Consider the following 22,788-nt stretch of genomic DNA (forward strand, 5'->3'; position numbering starts at 1 on the left):
TCTATCTGTCTGTGTGCACTCACTGTGCAGCCAAGTTAGAGTCTCTAAGCAAAGTGTAAAGGAACAAGGAAGTAAACTCATTCATTCAATCAATCAACACACCACTTCCCTCTGGAAAAAAACATGGTACTACTACTACTAGTACTACAAATACTGGTAGTGGCTGGCAAATGTTTAGATATGGTGGTAGCAGCAAGGGTATTGACTTTGGCAGAGGTAGAGGGCCTGTACAAGTGCTATCAGAAAGAGCAATGTGCCAGTTCCTAATTTTTGAGAAGAATAAGAATGATAATCCTAATACTTGTGAGAATGTAGAAGATCAAAGAAAATCTGAACAATGTGAGGGAAAGGCCAAATCTGTGCAGTGCACTTTATTCTAGATGAAAGAACAGTGCTACATAAAGTCTTGCATGATGAATCTGATTATTCATATATTGATGATGATGATGAGGAGGAGGAGATCAGGATGTTGGTGATCATGAATCTGATGTGGATTTCCTAATGTGTGAATCTGCTAGCAAGGTAAAGGAAAATCTGTGCAAAGATCTCCGGGTTTCTTGGCTAGTAAAATTTCTGAGGAGGAGGAAGAGAACACTACCAATGACAATGTACTTGAAGATAGTGGTAATTGTAGTAATAGAGTATAAAAAACAGCATCACTCCTATACCATTTGAACATCAGCAAGTGACTACTAGTACTACTATAATTTTCATGCTCTGGCTGATCAGAGATTTGCTGAATGTATCTATGTATCCAGGGAAAGATTATTGGACATCTTTCTAATAGCAACATGAAATACCACCTGGAAAAATAACATAGAGCACTGTTGCTTGCAGAAGAAGATGGTTGCACATTTATGGTTGCCCGGGCTTCAAGTAAAGCAACTGGGAAGCCACAGGAGGATAGAACAGAAGATTGTGGTCATTCTTCTTCTTCTAGTGTTACCCCACAGTCCTCTTCCTCAGGTATTAGTGTGCAAACTGTGCATGTGTAGCAGTCTCTTCCCCGACAGCAGAGGCAAGCTACCACTGAGCAGATGAGATGGTGTCCTACCGTACTGGCCTGGAGTAGGAAGCAGGCAATATCCAAAATGGCTACACGACATATTGCTGAAATGATTGCTTTGGATGATCAGCCACTGCAGATCATAGAGAATGTTGGATTTAAGCGGCTGATTCATTTTTTTTTTTGCCCCTTACTACAAAGTTTAGCCAGCTGGTGATTTCTTCCCTGTACACACAATGTCGTGCTCAAATGCAGACTGTGCTGGCAAGGGAAAAGGGGAGGAGCATCCATCTCACCACTGATCTTTGGACTAGTATGAATGCAATGCATGCATATTTGTCTCTAACAGCACATTGGTGGCAGCTGGATGAGGCATTAGCTGTAAGCACTGGCAGCAATAGCACTAGCAGCAGCTCAAAAAAGGATTCACCACCATCAGGATACCAGTGGGCTTTACTGCACACTCAAGTGCTAGACAAGAGCCACACTTCAGAAAATATCTTACAGGTAATCCAGGGGATGATGAAAGGATGGCATGGGCTCCTTAGAAGCAGTGAACTAGAATATTTAAATGGATATTTCATTACTGACAATGGTGCCAATATTATTAAGGCTCTGAGTGATGGTAGATTCAAGGGCATCCGATACTTTACCCATATGCTGCACCTAGAAGTGAGGGATGCTTTGGGACTTAGTGGCAAGGAAGGTGGTAGCCAAGTCCGGAAGCAGTTGATTGAAAAGTGTCGCAAAATAGCCGGACATTTCAAATGCAGTGTGAAAAGTGGGAAAGAATTGAGAAAGAGGCAAGTAGCAGTTAGGGCACCATTGCACAACCTTGTTCAGGATTTGCCTACCAGATAGAATTCCACTTATCTTATGTTGGAGTGGTTGTGTGAATAGCAGACACCTCTTCATGATTTGGCAATGGCATCTGTATTGGAAAGTTCTCTTGGATGTCAGGACTGGACAAACATTGCACAGATGGTGCTTGTCCTCAAGCCTTTCAAGGTATATACTGATGTACTGAGTTCAGCTACAGCCACGTTGGGTGGCGTCATCCCTGTAACAAACTATCTGGAGCAGGTATTAGAGGAATTTCTGCATCAGCCAGATTTCTCGAAGGAAATGTTGCTGCTTGTTAAATGCTTAAAAGAGCAACTTCAAAAAAGGTTGAAACGTCTCATACAACAGGATTGCTATATGTTAGCTACTATGTATTGCTCTCAAGTGCAATGCCCTTACACACTGGAAAAATAAGTTGATTACAATGGTTGAAAAGATAATGTCAAAGAGGGTCAGTGGAAATGATGTTGATGATGAATTAGGATCATCCTCTCAGTCTCCAACTCCATCCTGCTCAAGAAGAACCAGCTGCTCCCCTCCCATTAGACAGCATTGTCATTCCAATTTTGATGAACTGGCTCCCATGTCACAGGCAATCGCATCAGTTGTTGGCAGAGTGTGAGTGATGAGCCCTACCTGCAAGAAAAGCTTTCAGAAATTTATGTAAAGAGTTTTCTGTCTGAGCCAATTCAGAGCAAGGCAACAGATTCCTTGATATGTTGGGCACAGAAAGCATCAGTGTAGCCTGATCTTGCCATAGTCGCACAGCACTTTCTTTCCTGCCCACCAACCAGTGTGCAAAGTGAAAGAGTATTTTCAATAACAGGGAATGTTGTGACTCCACAATGTGTACGTTTGGCTCCAGAGTTAGTACAATTGGTTTTCATCAAAATAAACTTTCCTCTGCTTGGTTTTCTGTAAATTCCCTGTGATTGGGAGGAGGAGTGAGATGAGAATCATGCTGGTTTACCAATGAGGTGGTGGGGGGGGGGGGGGGGGGGGACAGACACTATAATATTAATAGTATTACAATACATACATTTACAATAATAATGTACCATATTTGTCTTGTCTGATTCTTGTGCCTCCAAAAACATATGAGCATGCAGTAAGTCTCATGAATGACTGTAAATGTTTGTAATGCTGCTGAGTGCTGTGTCCCAACACTGCCAGCTGGGGCAGACTGTATAATAACAAGACAAGTACACTGTCTGGCTGTTGCTGCCCCTTGTGGTCCCAGAAGCCAGTCCGAGGGCTACAATACAACAATGCCTGCCCAGTCGTACTGAGTGCTGTGTCCCAACAGCACCAGTTAGGGCACACTTTAAAACTGGGTCTGACTCAGCTGTCTTCCTCCTTATTTGTTTCCAAGAAAAACACTGGGACATGACAGGGGTCTGGCATGGCAACTAGTAGCAGCCTTTTACTTCCATTACCCCAACATGAACAACACAGAGGTCTAGCAGCAGCAGCCTTACACTTTTTTCACCCTTGTCTGTCTTTTCCTTTCCTAATTTTTGTTCAAGGTCTCTTTTATTCTGTTTCTTCTCTCTTCTCCTGTCTTCTTTCTTTCCTCTCTCAGAGAGGCTCTCTCCTCCACACATTCTCTCTTACCAGGCTCCCACTGTCAAATGCAGGCTCTCACACATAGGTTGCCCACTCCCAACACCTACACAGGCTTCTCATTACCATGCTCTCTTTCACACACACATACACCACACACAGGCTTCACACTACCATGCTCTCTCTCATGCACACACACACACACACACATAGGCTTCACACTCCCATGCTCTCTCTCATGCACACACACACACACAGGCTTCACACTCCCATGCTCTCTCTCATGCACACACACATCCACCGCCGAGGCATGTCCCCACTGGGTTCCTCTGCCTCCTTTCCCCCAACATTCACCTCCGAGGCATGTGCCCACTGGGTTCCTCTGCCTCCTTTCCCCCAACGCCACCACTGAAGCTGGATTCCACTGATCTCCCCTGTCTGCTTCACCTCAACAATTGTTTGGAGCGAATTAGGCAGGGGAGGTAAGTGGAATCCATCCACAGGGGTAGTGTTTAGAAACAAGTTGGGATGGTCAGAGTGAGAGACTACTGGTGCTGGTAGTGTGTTGACATTGGTAAATGAGTCACCACCACACTACTAGCAGCAGTCCATTAGCCTCTATCACTCTGTGCAATCCATCCCAACTTTTTTCCTTTTCTTTTAGTCACATTTAGTTAGACAAGTATCATGATATTTTTGTTTTGGAAATTCAGTCCAAGTCTTTTACTTTAAAACAATGACAGAGGTAGTTGCAATATATTTCCTTCTAACCAACTACTACTGAGTCAGTCAAATTTCACATAGTCACCTCTGTCATAGGTTAAAGTCTGAGACTCATTTCCAAAACAAAGTAATGATTGTGTGAATGAAGTATGAAAGATGTTCAAACCGATGCACTTATAATATGTGCATCTTTGGCGTTGTGCGCCCAGGAGACGTGGCTATACGTCCATTCTATCCCAGTACTGGCACAATATACATACACAGGTTACAATATATACTCGCCCTGGAGTGCGTGTTGTGTGTGTAGTAATATTTTTTAGTTAGTGTTAGTATCGCAATGAATGATACTGCCACTAGCAGAATCACATAAAACTCCCGGGCAAGCATTACATTTGTCGCTTTAAAATGAGCATCGAAGTGTTACTACACACACAACACACACTCCAGGGCATGTTTAATATTTTGTAATCTGCCGGTAGTGGGATAGAACGACACATAGCCACAGGGATCAGCCCTATCAGCCACACTCTTCAACATATACCTCTTACCGTTATGTCACCTATTGGCTGGTCTGGGCATCACACATTATATATATGCCGATGATATTCAATTAATACTACCCATTGATGACACAATTGAAAAAACATTAAACATAGCTAACATGTATCTAGATATCAAACAACTACTAAACCAAATGGAGCTAGTAATTAATATAGAGAAAACAGAATTCCTATACTTAGAACGGAAAAATATTGAGATCGTTCAAAGCCCAATTATACTCAAAAATAACCAAAAAATAGAATTAGCAGAGAAAGTATTGAGGCAATGAAGACACATCAGGCAGGATTCATGGCAGGCAGGAAAAGGGCTGACCACTCCCGTGGGTCCCCTTTTTATTGTACATACATTCAATAGCATACAATGTGTCATCACATCATTGGCTCCTCTCCCCATAGCATACAGACGTGTCACTACACTATTGGCTTGGCTCAGGGGGTGTGTACGGATCATTTCATTGGCTGCTGAATCCTATACCATAATGTGTCTGTCTTTATCCTGCATCTGACTACGTGGCAACTAGCTATCCTTTCAGGCAGTCAGGGTTAATCAAAAGCTAGAGAAATACGTGACAGTCAGGTATCCTCCCCTTGGGCAGAGAGGTTTAATTATAAGCTAGAGATTTAGATGCACTAGTGTTGCTTCATTCAGTGCAAAGGTCAGGGAGAAGGGAAGTTAGTGTTAAACCCTGACATGGCCTGCTGGCAAGCTCATAATTTCCCACAGAAAGTACGTAACCTAGGAGTAATAATTGACACAGAACTAAGCTTAAAACAACATATATCTTTAAAAGTAAAGGAAGATTACGCCAAACTCATGGTGCTTAGAAGAATTAAACCACTTCTAACAACTACCAACTTTCGATTAGTGCTGCAAGCTTTGATTTTTGCAAGTACTGATTACTGTAACACCCTTCTACTAGGTCTACCATACACTTCACTAAGACCACTACAAATCTTACAAAACACAGCTGCTAGAATTTTGACCAGTAAAAGCAAAAGAGACCACATCACAGAAACCCTGGCTGAGTTACACTGGCTACCCATTGAGCAAAACACTATGCACCTTACACAAATTAATACATAACAAAAAAGCAGAATGGCTGAACACAGCCCTTCGCATACACGTCCCGAACAGAAATCTGAGATCAGCCAACAAAGCACTCCTAACTATTTCATCAAAACAGCAAGACTAAACACAAGTAAGAGAAAGGGCACTATCCTTGGCAGGACCCATACTATGGAACACCATGCCCTTGGAGTTAAGATTACAAAGAGACAGCAAAACCTTTAGAAAAAATGTAAAAACCTGGCTCTTTAAACAAGCTTATCAAATAGAGAAGGGAGAATAGAACTCAGGGAAGTGCAAGGCACAAACAATTGAACACCCACACACAGAACCAAAATCGATGTGTGTAGTTTTTATTTTTTATTTTTATTTTAGTTTTATCTTCATTTTTTTTCATTCATCAATAAAGGATAAAATTACAATGATAAAGCTAATCTCGTATCCAAAACTGATACAGTGAGAAATGGACTTGATTTATCATACTTACAAATTAATATAGTCTACAAACGATGTTACCGAATCTTTACGGCACCTGTGCAATTTGATATATTTTAGCAACATTTTTATGTGCCTTACTGCCTATGTGCCATTGTGACGGTATCCATCTTAACGAAGGTATAGAAAAATGTTAAATAAATAAATATAAATAAATCTCCTGGGTGCATAATGCTAAGGATTCAATTTATGACATGGAAGTGTTACTTGTTGCACTAGCCTGGGTGCACAATATTGTATTGGCCAGTGTGAAAGATGTGTGAATGGACAGTAGCCATGGTTGAAGCCTTGACGTTGGCGCTACTGCTCACAAGTATACAACTTGTGCTAATTCAACCTGACAGAATGTTTTGTGAAAGTGTATGAGTAAGTGCCATGTTACAAAACACTCAAATATGTTTATTACATTAATAGATATCTGCTCTGTAATTTAATAATAATGATTAGTAACTCGTAAATTTAGTAATTAATTAATAATAGTAATAATAGTACAGAAAGACATTTATGAATGTAATCAAACATGCACTGAGGACTGTTTTTCACAATAGAACTCAGTCCCCTAATTGTTATGAACGCTCCTGCCCGCGGGTTCTCCCGCGAGCAGGCACACTCACCCCATGCTGCTTCTTCAGCCGATGCGGCAGGACGCCGTCGTCGGCCTTCCCACGCGGCCCGGAGGTCGCCCTGGAGTCTCTTCTTCACTGCAGCCGGAGCCGCGGCCTTTTCTGCCTTCTTCGGGGCTGGGACCGCCCCCGACGCTGCCTCCCATCTTCACGGCGCTAAGGCCGCATCCCCGGGCTGGCCCGGCGGCTAAAGCCGCCCCTGGGGCTCCCCACAGCAGCTGGAGCCGCTGCCGATGTCAGGGCCTGCTCCTCAGGCCCTGCCCTGCTTCTTCGGCGTCTGCGTAATGACGACAGTGCAGGCCGCTGTCCTCGGCCCTGAGCAGCTCCCTGCTGCTCTCCTTAGGTGCCGGCGCGCGCCTCTCTTCTACATTTAAAGGGCCAGACACAGGAAGTGTGCTGGCCCCACCTTCAATGGGACTTCCTGCTTCAGCCCTATAAAGGGCTGCTCCGTCAGTCTGTTCTTTGCCTTGCATCGAGGTGACTTTGCTCTGGAGGCTCTTGCCTGCCAGAGCCTTTGTAAGGTCTTCTAGTCTTCGTGGAGCTCCTCGTCTCGTCCGTTTGTATCATGTCAAGTCTTCGTGCCTGAGGTCCTCGTCCAGGTGTTTTGGTGTCTTCATGATCTTCTTCGTCCTGGTGTTCCTGACTTCCTGGATGTTTGTCCCTGTGTCTTCGTCTGGTACTCCTGAGCCTTCTGGTCCTGTGGGCCGGACTCCCTCGGACGATGTCTTTCCCGGGTTGGAGTGGCCTACAGGTGGACAGGTGTCCTGCGCTCTCAAGCCGTCATGTCCTGGATCTTTCCTGCGCTGTCCCGTTCTCCTCGTGGTCCGTGACCAACCTGCAAGGGCTGTGTAGGGCGCGCAGTGGGACAGGGTGGTCCGCGACTCAGTCTCGCGGGTGGCCTGAGTAGGGCACCCTGAGAGACAGTGCCAATGTCCGCCTTCCCTACTTCTCGGCTTGTCTGGATTCCAAGTTCCTCGTTATGTCTGCACTTCAGCGTCATGTCTCTGATGTCGTTGCATCGACTTTGGTCCGGGATGCCGTCGCATCGACCACTGGTCCGTGATGTCCTCGCATCAGCCCTGGTGTCAAGTCTTCATCTGCGATGCCGTTGCATCAATCCTGGTGTCATGTCTTCAACCCTAGTCTCGTCTGTGATGCCGTTGCATCAACCCAAGTCTTCGTGTCATGTGATGCTGTTGCATCAATCTTTATAGTCTTGTCTTCATGTCAAGGTCCGTCTGCCCTCAACCTCAGGCCAGGCCTGCTGCTCTATGCTGCTGGCAGCAGGTCCGAAAGGGCTCGGAATGGTCGGAGGACCATTCAACTTCCAACATCCTCGGATGTTGGCCTTGGGAGCTTGCCGGCCTGGCAGAGGGTCAGACTGTCAGCCATGTGGAGCCACCGTCAACCCTTGGCTCGGCTCTGAAGGTCTGGGTTGGGCTGAGGCCCATGGGCACACTAAACACCCCCGATCTCAACAGAATGCAAGGCCCTTTCGAGGCCGTTCTTAACACTAATATTTCTAAAATTTCAAAAAAAGAAACAAAAGTTTTCATTTAACATGTGTTATTCTTAAGTTAACCAAAACAATAACAAAGTAAAATGATATACATACACAATATGGGGCAGGCGCCTGGGGTGCAAAAATCAGGGTGTTGGAGAAAAGGGTGGCGTCTCAGGAGGATCCTGCTCTGGAGCAGAGGGCTCTGGCATCTCCTCATGTGATGCCAGTGCCCTCTGCTCCTGAGAGGTCTCCAGGGCTGCTACCCTCCTCTCCAATACCCTGAGCTCTGCCCTGAATTCCCGTACTTCCTGTAGGATCCCCTCAATCTGTGCCCTGCAAGTACAGGCAGGAGATCCTGCAGGAAGTATGGGAGGGTGGGGGCCTGACTGCTGGTGGATTTCCATGGTGCTGCTGCCGCCAGTTCTTGCCCTGTAAGGAAATGTAAAAAAAAAATATATAAACATAAGACATAGAACAATACATTTATGTCAAATAAATAAGCAAAAAATATTTTAGCATTAATATTCCAATAACATTGTCTGTATGTTTAATTAAACACATAATCATATAATACAGTTCGTTTACTAACTTAGAGAGTTTTAGGAAAATGAGGAGTCCATAACAGGGAAGAGAGAGGGAGAGGAGAGGGGAGGGGATAAATCTAGATAGATATTACGTGATTTGAAGAATTGGAAGGAGAAAAAAGGAAATTTTTGTACCATTTTCTCTCTACCTAGCTGGCATTAAGGCAGACAGAAGATGATGGTACACTACAAATCTTCTCTTCTTTCTCCTTCCATTTCTCAAAAGCACATTAAAACTTCACTAAAAGTAGCTGTGCTGTTTGTAAGTCTCACTATTGCATCTTAAACTTAAATGGCCCCTAAACCCAAACTCAGCACACAAACCTCACCCTGAATTACTCTTACAGCGGTATAAAAAATAACATAGCTCTGTTTTTCTAAGACCCTCTACAGAGGTTCTCTCTCTCTCTCTCTCTGTAACACACATTGCGGTAAAATACCTATACAGACGTTAAAATATCTCGCATTGTGCTATCTTGGAAATAACCCTAACCACGCCCCCTTCTCCTATCGCAAGCATTATTCATGCAACATTTATAGCAAAATGAAAAACCTAGGATTTAGTTTACTTTTCTAATACTCACACATCCATCCCAGTCACTATAACTGAATCATCTCAGAAAATGATAAAAAATTGCTTTGTCTTTCAGCCTCAGAGAGATATACTACTGTATTACCTGGCCCACTGGCTGAGGCTGTTGCCTCCGTCCTCCTCAGCTGGCAGCTAGGTCCGAGAAGCCCCGCGTCCCTGCTACCGCTGGTGTGTGCTTCTGTAAAAGACAGTTCAAAATTGAGAGAATAACAGTTGAAAAACACAGGAGTGACGTCATGAGTACTAGTAACACTACTGCCACAGGCAATTGCATTCAATGACTGTTATAATAAACATATATCAAATTCCATTACAATTAAAATTTAGTACAGCAGCAGCAGCACACTTAGGGACAGATTTTTAAAAAATATAGATGTGCGCATGTTATAAAATCCCAACCGGCGCACGCAAGGGGGGTAGAATTTAGCTAAATCACGTGGTGACGAGATCGGGGCTCCCCCAGTTCCCTCCCAGTCTGCTCCCCCAGTTCCCTCCCAGTCCGCTCCAATTAAGGAGCGGACTGGGAGGGAACTTCCCTACCCCCTTCCCTAACCTCCCTTCCCCTTCTCCTACCTGCCATGCGCGTAACCCCTGTTTGTTACGCGTGCAGGCCATTTAAAATCAGGCCGTTATTGAATAAACAATATTTGTGTCACAGTAGTATTCTAAAATCAACCTACAAGGCAAAGGACGGGACAGGGTTCATCCGACTTCCTTGAACCACTTACCCTCGTGAAGTCGCAGATGATGACCTTAGAATTAGAGAAATAAAGGAATAACATTAATTAATAATTATAAACATGCCCAAGATTTGCCTTGATCTACTAGTTAATTTTGTATGCCACATAGAAAAGTTAGTAAATATAAATACTATTTTATATTTACTTATTTTTCAATGTGGCATTCAATTTTGTATGCCACATAGAAATGTTTTTTCAATGTGGCATTCAAAATTTCAAATACCACAATTTTACAAATAATACCTCAGCTAACTGCTTCTTTTTTACGGGCCGATACAGTAAGGTCTCGTAAGAAAGAGTGCGGCAGTGCCGGGCGCACCCTCATTTGCCGCGCGCACAATTTGGTTCACATAACGCTCGATTCAGTATTCAAATGAGACGCAAATGCAAGCGGCATCCAAAGTGCGCCCATGAAGCAGTAGGCGCACAATCCATCTTACTGTATAGAGCGGTTTACAGCGCCTATACAGTATCCCGGGTGCGCCAGTACCTGTCATTTCAAAATGTCATTTGAAATATTATTCCACCAGGTAAGTGGATGATTCTTTTCTCGCGGCTTGCACGCCGTTCGTGGACCTTCCCGCTGCCTTGAGCGCCCGGCTAGACGTCCAGCCGGGCGCTCAACCCCCACCCCCCGCCCCCCGCACCCCCTCTCCCACTCTGTCTCCAGTGCTGGTGGCCGCCGTTCGCCTCTGCTCGTTTATTGTTTGCTGCCTTCCTGCTCGGTTCTTCCCCCCGCCCCCCCCCCCCTCCTCTTTTCCTTCGCCATGTCGGTGAATATGGAGGAGCTGCGGCATCAAGTCATGATCAACCAGTTCGTGCTGGTGACGGGGTGCGCGGCGGATCAAGCCAAGCAGCTGCTGCAGGTGGCACACTGGCAGTTCGAGGTTGGTGTCCCGAATGTCTGGTTCCGATTGGGGGAGGAAACGCGATCCGTCTGTCGCTCCTTGCCTGTTACCCCTCCCCGCCGAGCAGTCCAGGATCTGAAGCCCTAAATAACAACAAAAGAGGAGCGTGGCCCGGCGGCCTCTGCTGCTGAATGGGGAACATAAAAGCAATTACCACATTAACGCCAGGGTCAGGGTAGGAGGTAAATATGCAGGTTAAAGACGCGGCAAATAAGCTGGTTCAAAAGGCGATAATCTGGGTGCACGTTATTGTATCGGAGGGAATAGCTAAATCAATCATTAACATATCATATACATGCGGCGGGCAGAGACGGATACGCGTCCATTTCGGCAAGCGGTAAGGACGCGTAAAACCAGATACTGAATCGCGGGTTCGCCTTACACGTCCAAATTGTGCGTCCAAAGCTGGTTAGAAACAGGGTAACCGCGGCCGCGCTTTACTGTATCGGCCTGTTAGTGTAGAGTGCTTCTACTTCTTCTGTTCTTGTAAAATATTTATTATAATATATTACTACTGTACTTATAACTTTATATAACTTATTCTATTCTAGCACTACTACTACTCTATTAAATTTTCAAAAACAAAAATATAAATATGCACAACATTATCTCTCACCTTTCTTTTTGAGATCTTCGATCTCACTAGGGTAAGAGGCCCTCTGGCAGAACTTCTCCTGGAGAGCGACCTGGCCTGCAGACTCCCTTTCAAAGTTGGGTCTGCAACCTGGCAGTATATAAGAACATGCCTTACTGGGTCAGACCAAGGGTCCATCAAGCCCAGCATCCTGTTTCCAACAGTGGCCAATCCAGGCTATAAGTACCTGGCAAGTAACCAAAAACTAAGTCTATCCCATGCTACTGATACTAGTAATAGCAGTGACTATTTTCTAAATCAACTTAATTAATAGCAGTTCTCCTCCAAGAACTTATCAATCCTTTTTTAAACCCAGCTGCACTAACTGCACTAACCACATCCTCTGGCAACAATTCCAGGGCTTAATTGCGCATTGAGTGAAAAAGAACTTTCTCTGATTAGTTTTAAATGTGCCACATGCTAACTTCATGGAGTGCCCCTTAGTCCTATTATCCGAAAGAATAAATAACAGATTCACATCTACCCATTCTAGACCTTTCATGATTTTAATGACCTCTATCATATCCCCCCTCAGCTGTCTCTTCTCCAAGCTGAACAGTCCTAACCTCTTTAGTCTTTCCTCATAGGGGAGTTGTTCCATCTCCTTTATCATTTTGGTCACCCTTCTCTGTACCTTCTCCATTGCAACTATATCTTTTTTGAGATGCGGTGACCAGAATTGTACACAGTATTCAAGGTGTGGTCTCACCATGGAGCGATATAGAGGCATTATGACATTTTCCGTTTTATTCACCATTCCCTTTCTAATAATTCCTAATATCCTGTTTGCTTTTTTGACTGCTGCAGCACACTGAACCAACAATTTCAATGTATCATCCACTATGACGCCTAGATCTCTTTCCTGGGTGGTAGCTCCTAATATGGAACCCAACATTGTGTAATTATAGCATGGGTTATTTTTCCCTATATGCATCACCTTCCACTTGTCCACATTAAATTTCATCTGCCATTTGGATGCCCAATTTTCCAGATTCTGCTGATTCAGAAGGATCAGCCGGGCCAGGAGGTCCACATCTGCCTCTGTGAAGTGGCGCTTCCTGGACCGAGGAGTCCTCTCCTCAGCTGCCGCCTTCGAGGAAGACGGTACTGGTTCAGGGTCCATTCTACCATGGTAAAATAAAAAAAGAAGATGAGGAAACGTATGTGGTGTAGGGCAGAGGATGGATAGTATGGGAGGGGAGGGGGTGATGGGCCCGGCAGTACCCTCTGTGAGGAGAGCTGACTGTTAGGAAGAGTGTGTCAGCAGCACAGTATCGGTCAGACCTTTATGCAGGCGGCTGTCTCACCCATCACGACCCTCCCCCTCCCACACACAAACATTTCACTGGCTGGTATATGGGAGAGGGGAGGGGGTGACGGGCCAGGAAGGTACATTAGCATTGCATGGGGGAGGGAAGTGGAACGTAAAACATTATCTAAGTACTACTTTAAAACAGAAATTGTCAAAATAATGATGGGAAAACAATAACCAGGTTGCCAGTTTCTGTATTAAACTTTTATTTTTTTCAGTAAAGTAGCGTAAAGTAAAATGAAGTACTTTATTTCATTTTACTTTAAGGTACTTTAGGAGAAAAAAGGTTTAAACACAAACTGGCAACCTGGTCACAGTTTTCCCCACCATTATTTTTACAACTTCTGTTTTAAACTTGGTTTACAGTAAAGAAAGTAGTACCATAGAAATTAAAACAAAAGCTTATACTTGCAGTCACGTGTTTCTGTTTGTATACTACACAAACAGTTGTCCTTGACTTCAGCTTGCTGGCTCCCTGCAGGTTAAAGTAACTGCTGAATTAAGCAAAAATGGCGTGGGGGAACACCATTGAGCTTGTAACTAATGCAGTGCGCACTAATTCAAGTTAGCACGCACTAAGCACTAAAGCTCCGTGCTTAGTGCGCACTAACTTGCGTTAGTGCGCACTATCAACCCAATGCGCATGCCTGTGAAAAGTATGCACTATCAGCAGTACAGTGCACGATAACCGGGGCGTAGTGCGCACTACGTTAGTTACAGGTATGGTTCTACATGGGAATGAAGAACCATATCTCTAGCTAATGAACTGCTCGTCAATTGACACTTTTTAACTTATTGTTAACATTTTTTGATAATGCGCGCTAACATCAAGTTAGTGCAACCTAAGTCCTATTAGGGAGCACTAACTCCAAAATTAAGAAAACTGGTTAGTGCGCACTAATGGGTCTTAATGCGCACTAACATCTAGTTAGTGAGCACTAAGCCCGAAATTATGAAAACTGGTTAGTGCGCACTAACGGGTCTTAATGCGCATTAACTACGAAATTAGGGAAACCCGGAATAAATAAATCCTGAACTATTATAAAAACTAAATTTAATAGACAATGACCCGAAACAAAAACATGAAAAAAAAATCAGTGCACATCCCTAGCATAAAATGTCTAAAAACATCAGCAGAAAATCTAACACAATACCATCTTTATTCCAAAATTATATCCATTCTCTACTAAAAATAATAAAAAATAAAAATGGAGAAACATCAGTTATAACAAAATATGCTTTATCCCGCCATAGCCAGTAATGTAATCTGACTAGATGCAAAACCTAGGAATTGCTACTGTTCTTTCTTAAACCTGTAATTTTATTATGCAATCACTATTATGGATTTTTTTTTTTTTTTTTTTTACAAATATTTCTTCTCTTGAGAGCTCACCCCTACCACCCCATTCAACTCCCCACCAGAAGTCACCCACCTTCAGGACAAGGCCAAAGAAATTAAGCACTCTAAGCAAATCCTGTCCTCCTCCCAGCCCATGTCACACACAATTAAAAAATGATGCATTTATGATAATAGATTTTAAATGAAAAAGAACAAATTACAGTCAAGCTAAATATATCACTTGCAATATATATATATTATATTTACATGCATAGCTGTGATGCCAACCAGAAAACCCTGCATAAAAAAACAAAAAAAGACACTTGGAACCCTTATTGTATTAGGCTTGTTGTTGTAATATGTGTTGCATGTGGGCTTGGCTCTCAGAAAGCCACAAGTAAACTGAAATACAATTACAATTTAGTAAACTCTCATACCAAAACACCACTAACTGCCAGCACTCAAACAGTAACAATTATACCTATCAAAAGGCAACACTGTAAATATTACACCAGGTCCTAACACATCAATACACCACTCATTAGAAAAACAGAATAAACCAGGCTGCTATAGATCCCTATACAGAAACTACACACTAGAGCAGTGGTCCCCAACCCTGTCCTGGGGGCCCACCAGCCAGTCGGGTTTTCAGGATATCTGCAATGAATATGCATGAGAGAAAATTTGCATGCACTGCCTCCATAACATGCAACTTTTCTCTCATGCATATTCATTGTGGATATCCTGAAAACCCGACTGGCTGGTGGGCCCCCAGGACAGATTTGGGGTCCACTGCACTATAGGAATACCTCACCTCGGTAACACATGCAGAACATAGACCCTTGCCAAATACAGAATAAAGAGACCATAAAAGTATAAACAGAAATGTGCACACAAAAACTGAACTGGAACTCCAAGCCGGACTCCATAGGCAAAACAGAATCACCACTATTCCTCATAAAACATCAAACAATAAAATCAAGAACTATAAAACTATCAATAATAGTAAAACCACACAAATAAAAAGAATTTTTCAAAACAGTTGTCACACCAAATAACACCCAATAATTAAAAATAAGGATTTTAAAAAAATCCATCTCCATACTTGGGAACTTGTGATGCCCTGAGCTTTTCGTGAATTAGCAGGGGGAGAAGGGGTTGTTGTACACAAATGTTTCTCCTTGCTCACACACATGCTCAGTCTCCCTCTGAAAGCACAGACAAGGGGCAGCAGCAGCCTCCTCCTTCAATCTTTCTTTGGGCCACAGGGCCAATGCTGATCTGCCCCCTGGTCTTCCTCCTAGTGCACAGGCCAATGCCAATGTTGCTGCCTCCCGCTCCTTCCAGCTCGGAGGGCCAACGCTGCTGCTTTCTACTGTCAGCATACAGGCCAACCCTGCTCATTCTGGCTACACAAAGCCTTGCAGGCGACCCTTCTGATTCATGCTCTTTCAGGCCCCTTGAGCCATTGCTTCAGCCTCCTGCTCTGGATGCATGGGCCATCCCTACTGCCTTCTCCTCCGGCACAGCAGCAATGATACCGCCTTCCTGCCATCGCAGGAGGGGAGGAGGAGGTATCATTGCTGCACCATGGACTGTAGCACGCTAGGCTGCCTCGTAGTTCTTCCATTGGCCATTCCCAGCAGTTGCCTTCCCTCCTAATCCATCTTCTCCAGCAGTAAATGTAAATGCTTCCCCTACCCCCATCGTACACACTCTCCACCCAAATCATCTACCTCCCCAGCAATCTCCCTCTCCCCCCACCCCACCATCTCCAGTAGTCTCCCTAACCCCCACCCCCATCCCTAGCAGTCTGTCTCCCCACCCTCTCTCCTGTGCCTCCAACCCCCCTCCCCAGCACCATCCCATCCTATGTCCCTCCTCACCAGTCTCATTCTCTCCAGCTTATCTCCCCAGCAGTCTCACTCTCCACTCACCCCTTCCCAATCATTTTGCCTCCAACAGTCTCATTCTAATTCTCACCCTACCCACCCCCAACCATGGTAGTTTAATGCACCCTTCTTCCCCTCTAATCCAGCAATCTCAGTTCTGAAAACTCTAGCTCTTGCTGTCAGCCCTCCTCTCCTCTAATCTTCCTGCTGTCACCGCTACCTCAGTTGGCCGAGCCTTTACGCTCCTTCTGCAGCCCTCATCTTCCCACTGCTGCCGCCAACATGGCCGTGATTGTTCTGCTCCTCCCGCTGAAAACAGCCCTGATCTCTCTGCTCCTCCCGCTGACACAGCCCTGATCACTTCTCCTGCCCTAATATTGGCCCTAATATTCACCGCCTGCCACAATCGCAGTCCTCTTCTTCTCACTCCTACTGCTACCACCATGCCCCTCATTTTCCTGCAACATTGATTCCCTCCTCTGTGAAGGCCACAAGAAGCTTCCAGCAAATGATGCCATAAGCCATGTAACTGGCTTGACTGGTCCACTGAGGCATACCCAAACCCCCAATGGTCCAATCCGCCCCTGCAGAGAAGAGCAGCATTAGATATTAGGGATGTGAATCGTTTTTCTGACGACTGAAAATACCAAAAGACATTTTCAAACTCGTCTGAATTTGGGGCCCCCGAACCCGATAGGAAAACACCAAAAAACTTTTCGTGGGGGTTCTCTTATTGTTTTGGGGGGGGGCGGGAAGAAAGGGCACATAAAAATGACCCCCAAACCCACCCAGACCCTTTAAATTTAAATGGCCCGTGCCATTTTTAAAGATGGCGCCGGCCGTCCATTACTCCTACCATGTGACAGGGGCCGGCCAATGGCACGGATACCCTGTCACATGCTAAGGGCAAAGAGCCATCGGTGCCATTTTGTTTACTGGCAGCCGACGGCCCGAGAGCGAGAGATCACTCCCAGGACCCCCGCTGGACCACCAGGTACTTTAAAAAAGTTTTGTTTTTTTGGGGGGGGATTAGAAAGAATTAAATTTAAAGAGTCGGGGTGTTTTGGGGTTTTTTTCGGCACGACACAGCCGATTAAAACGGGTAAAAACCACAGGAACGAAGATTTCCCGCAGTTTTTACCCGAACCCGATACCGGAAACGAGTCCGGTACCAATTCCCATCCCTATTAGATATCCTTTAGTGTTGGGCAGGAGGGTAGTTCTCTGGTTCAGGTTGGAACTCCTTGGGCCACTGCTGTCAGGCCACCTAAATGAAGAGGTTACTTGTTTTGTGGTGGTAGCGTAAGTGCATTCCTATCAAGAGGCCAGACCCGGGTGATGTTCCTTCTTGGAAGCAGTCATGAATTCCTGACTGTGAGATGATGTAGGCATTATGACTGGATCCCAGAAACCTGGGCATGACATCAAGATGATGCCCTTGGCATCGCAGACCACCTGCATATTGAGGGAGCAGAAGCCCTTGTAGTTGCCGTAGGTGGCCTCATAGCCCCCAAGACAGAGGGGGAAGCATGCTATGTTATAGAAATTATTTGTTGTTGCTGCTGTCTGCTCTGAGGAAAAGATATATATTTGGTGGGTCTTCTTGAGAAACACAGCCAGGAACTGATGTCTGGAAGGTGCCGGTGGCCACAAAATACCAGGCGGTAGTGACCTTGGTGGGTACAGGCAAGGCATGCCCCCTGCAGGTGGAAGGTGCAAGTCCTGCTCTAACTGCTGGCATAGGTACAGTATGGTTTCCTTGTTGAATGTGAACCTGTGCATGACTTGCTCCTCTGACAGATCCAAAAACTGTGCCCTAGTCCTGTATACTCTCTCTAACAGGTGCTGCCTCCTCCTCTGTTCTCTCTCCCTCCTCAATTGCTGTGAAGGGAGAATCCAAAAGCCCATTAAAGTCAATCTGAAAATCTATTCTCCATCATGGACTCCCAACCCCCACTGCGTGGCCCTATATTTCTCTGATACTCACTCACACCCCCCAGTATAGCCCAGCATGGCCCAGTCTGTCCCAGGCACACTAACTGCCCCACCTAGCCTACTGCCATGTCCCCTCGCCCAGAGAAGCCAGCCTGCCAAATTGCAAATCACCAAGAAAGTTTGAACTTGCGTGCGTAAAGTCTTAAATGTACTCTCGCAGTTTTGATGACCTCTGCGTGTAAGTCGCTTTTAAAATAGCACATATACTTATTTATTTAACGGGTTTTTTTTATACCGGTATTCGTCGAAACATCATATCAGTTTACATGTAACGTGTAACAGAAGGGAAATACATTAAACAGGGTGAATGCTGAACTTGGAAAGTTATGTAAAGGATAGTTAACAAAACTGTTAGAATCAAACATTGCATATCTAATGTGCATACATGCTAACATCGCCCTGACATGCCTCTAATATGCCCCCTTTTTTCATGCATACTTTTACTTGTGAAGGTGCTTATATGCGTGTATGTGACCCGCTTATAAAACACAGATTGCGTGCAAATGCTTCACATACACACATATTTTTTGCAAGGGACATTTTGAAAACTTACCCCTAAGGGGAGTCATTTTCAAAAGCTTGTACGCACGTAAAATGCAGTTTTACCCACATAAATGGATTTTTGAAAATTCCCCTGGGGATTATGCATGTAAATGTATGCACAGAAGTAATTCTGTGCGGATGTATATGTGTTCTTAGAGAAGTGTTCCTGGGGATGGAGCTGGGAGCGGGGAAACCATATCCATGCATGTTTTCAGTTTTCAAAACCATGTGCTCACACAACACACAGTTACACCTGCTCCCAAGCTTGCAGAAATGTGTTTGCATTTGCCACTCGGGATTTTGCATACTCCCTGCTCATTTTTAAAGCTATCTTAGGCTTTCAAAATTCAAGCTGAAGTCCATGTGTACGTTCTACCTACGGACCTCAGCCCTATATGGGCAGTTATAAAACTACCCTCTCAAAATCATATTTTCAAACGCATTGACACGTGCAAAATGCACAAATGAGCTTTTTGAAAATTGCCCCGAGGTTCGGGGCTGGTGCAAGGGTAATTGGCACCCTATAGTACCTGAATATAATTTGCTTTGAATTGCCTGAAAAGTGGAATATAAATCAAATAAATAGGTAAACCTTCAGTAATGCACCCTCCACCCCAATTTACCTACTGGTGGAAGCTCCAGCACAGCACTCCCTACTATTAGCGACTGTACCTCCAGCAGAGTGGGCCTTTTCTTATGGGTACTGGCTCTGATGCATCCAAAATTTTGGTGCCCTAGGCAACCGCCCAGTTTCCCTAATGGAAGCACCATTGCTGGATAACATTAAAAGCTCTCCATCTTACTGAAATAGGTCACTTCTCTCTCCTGCCCTTGTCCAGGCACATGAAGACATATTTCTCTAAAGGAAGACTTTTAACTGTTGGCCAGACCATAAGACTATACAAACAGCCCTTGAAAGGGGAGGCTAAGATCTGGGCCTTGTAAATCTATGGCCCTTTGTTCAGCTGCCTGTTGTTACCTAACTGGGGACAAGGTTTGTCCCCTTCTATTGTTTTCCTCTCACAGCCCTAACGCGGCAACGCCCTCAGTTTCTCCCCTTTTCACTGAGCCCTCCAAACTTTCAGTTCATCCCAAATGACTGCGATTACCACAGAACTGTTAGATCTCCAAATCCTTCCCTCCCTCCATCTGTCTTTGCAATCCAAGTCCGAGGCCAGTGAGAGGGAAGCCTGAGTAGAAGGAGTGGAGGCAGAAGGGGCGCCCTCCACCCTCTCTTCCTGAGCAGGCCTGCGGCCTAGCCCTTGAGCTTCTGTTCCGCACTGCTCCTATTAGGATCTCACTTATTAAAAGTGGGCAGTGCCAAAGAAAGCTGTCAGCGAGCTGAGCCTGCTGCTGCTGCAGTAGTAAAGCAGAGAGGGAGAGAGACAGAAGTCAGACGCGTAGCAAGAGCAACGGGAAAGAAAAAAAAAGAATCAGGAAAAGAAAGTACCAGAGATGAAGTGATACAGAGAGATAATCAGAAATAGAAGAAGGAGAAGCAAATTCAGTAGAGAAGGAAAACGAGGGAAAAGCCAGCCGGGCTCTGTGAGCATGGAGCTGCTGTCAGTGCCCCGGTCCCTGCTGTCCTCCTGCGGTCAGAGCGTCACCCTCCTGGGCATCCTCCTCACCGTCTTTGTCCTGCTCGTCGACTTCATGAAGCGCAGGAAGACATGGAGCCGCTATCCCCCGGGACCCTCCTCTTTTCCCTTCTTAGGAAGCATGCTCCAGATTGATTTTCATCGGCCGCACGTTTCGTTCAGGCAGGTGAGGGCATTTTCGTTTCTTAGATAAGTTTGGGACTGTTCCACAAAACTAACTCCATTTAACTTTGCCATAGGCTTTAATGGAGAAAAACATTGCACAATTTCGTCTGTTCGGAGCTACTTAGCTAGATCTTTCAATTAAATATTCTGAAGGTGGCTTTACCTAGTTTTTATGAATTTCACCTTTTGGGCTCATTCTACACACGTGCACACCAAAAGCAGCTTCCTACTGGTTGATGCTAGCAAGCAGTTCTTCTGTTTTCAAGCAACCTGCCCTTTGTTCTCATGGGGTGTTTAGCCTTTTGGCATGGTTTGGGGGGGGGGGGGGGATTTTTCTGTTAAATTGCATAGCTCAGATTATTTCTCTGTGGGTTTCTCTCTTTTTCCCCTCCTACTGTGTGCGTTCTGCTGGGTCCTGTTGTCTGCCCTTAGATAGCAATTGTCAGCTTTTGCGCAGATCCCTGATCTGTTTAATTGTACAGAAACTAAAAGGCAGCACCGGCATAAAATAAACCCAGCAACAAACAGCAGCTGCACATGTCTTCAGAATAATCATCAATTTATCTAGAATGATTTATTATTATTATTAGGAAGGTTGATATTCAAAAGCCGTCTAGACAAATAACTGAAAAGTTATCTGTCTGTATGGCAAAACCGGCATATTAAAAGACTTATGTTCCTAAATTCTAGCTGGAATAACAAGTTATGCAGGTAGAATTTAGGGACATAAATTGGGGGCATTATGGGGACAGGGAGGAGTGACTAACTCTGGTTGTGCCGCTGACCTGTCCTAAAGTTAGCTGCATATACATATGTGGCTAACTTTAAGATAGATATATTCAGTGGCGCAACCGCACCACTGTATACATCTGGCTAACTAGCCAGGCCGCTCAGCGGCTAAATATTGCCCCATGATTTCTATAGTGGATACCAGATCATCTACAATGAAAAGGTGAGAAGTAAAAAAGAAAAAAAATATATATATATACGTGTGTGTGTATAGAAATGTAAATACTATATAGAGATGCATAATGCACAATCCCCACTCCTGGGAGTTTATAATCTAGCCAGGAAAGACAGACAAACACACAATGAAAAACAGTTAAGACTCTGACAACTCCAGACTCAGCTTTGGGGAGATTCTGGGTGGATAAGGTGGATGGGAGATAGAGGATCTGGGTGAGAGGGGGTGCAGGAGGGGGTCCCGGAGCTAACTTTACTATTTTTACTATCTGGGTGGGGGCTCAGGTCACTATGGCTTGTGACTTGTTTTAATTATTTTGAGTCCCAGGAGCAGAGAATGAGCACTAAGCCCCAACATTTTTTTAAAATTATTATTTGGGGGGTTGGGGATCAGGCCTACCTGCCTGATAGCTTCTTTTTTTTTTTTTTTTTACTTCAGGATCTAACTGGTTAGGCGTAAAGTTATCCAGACAAATGTACACGCATTGCTGTGTAACGTGCATTAGAGACTTGATGCATCTTCCTGTTAGCTGGCAAAGTTGAAGCCCCACCCCCTGAAACATCCTTGTGCCGCTTCTTTTAGCCAAATAATGAATTAACCAGCTAAAACTTGATTGGTCAAAGGGGAGCAACATTTAATCCCCAGGTTTGTCCAGCTAAGGCCCAAACTTATCCAGGGAAATTCTCATGAATGTGGACCTCTTGAGTGTTTGAAAAATACTTCAAATGGCAGCGTTTGAGAAATGATGCATAGAAAGGGCAGCCTTGACTTTGATTAAAGGCCCTTGCTGTGAGTGGTGTGAGTATGCAGTGTGCTTCTCTCACCTTATTTCAGGTATTGGGGACATATGAAAGCTATTCTTATATGGAATAAAGAGGATTTATAAATACTGATCGTGTGTTTTGCAATTCAGAATGAGAGTTGGCTTAAAGAGCTACATGAAGAGGGTTAATGTGACAGTTTTCTGTGACATGCAGAACTGCCTTACTGCTTTTTTTAAACCTAGGACGTAAGTACTTTTAATTGCTTTCTTTGCTCATTATATTTTAGTAAGACATTTTTATGAGCTCATAGGGAGTTTCTGTGCAGAGAGCTAAGGGATGAAGTAGCCAGCGTCACAGTCAAAAGGCATAGACTGG

The 22,788-nt window shown here is 44.6% G+C and overlaps 1 protein-coding gene and 1 long non-coding RNA gene across 2 annotated transcripts in view; one reads left to right on the top strand and one right to left on the bottom strand.

Annotated features, from left to right (window-relative positions):
* Positions 1-8,695: 8,695 nt before the first annotated feature.
* Positions 8,696-10,314, bottom strand: LOC115084825. Its single transcript, XR_003854655.1, has 3 exons — positions 10,240-10,314; positions 9,645-9,737; positions 8,696-8,812 (listed from the first exon to the last, which is right to left on the bottom strand). It is a non-coding gene; the product is annotated as an uncharacterized LOC115084825 (long non-coding RNA).
* Positions 10,315-20,288: 9,974 nt separating this feature from the next.
* LOC115084824 (cytochrome P450 2D15-like) overlaps positions 20,289-22,788 on the top strand; it is an 83,710-nt gene continuing 81,210 nt past the window's right edge. The window contains 1 exon segment of the mRNA XM_029590149.1: positions 20,289-20,686. Coding sequence (XP_029446009.1) covers positions 20,474-20,686 — 213 coding nt within the window. The 5' untranslated portion in view covers positions 20,289-20,473.

This window comes from Rhinatrema bivittatum, chromosome 2, assembly GCF_901001135.1.
Source record: "Rhinatrema bivittatum chromosome 2, aRhiBiv1.1, whole genome shotgun sequence".
Classification (NCBI taxonomy): Eukaryota; Metazoa; Chordata; class Amphibia; order Gymnophiona; family Rhinatrematidae; genus Rhinatrema; species Rhinatrema bivittatum.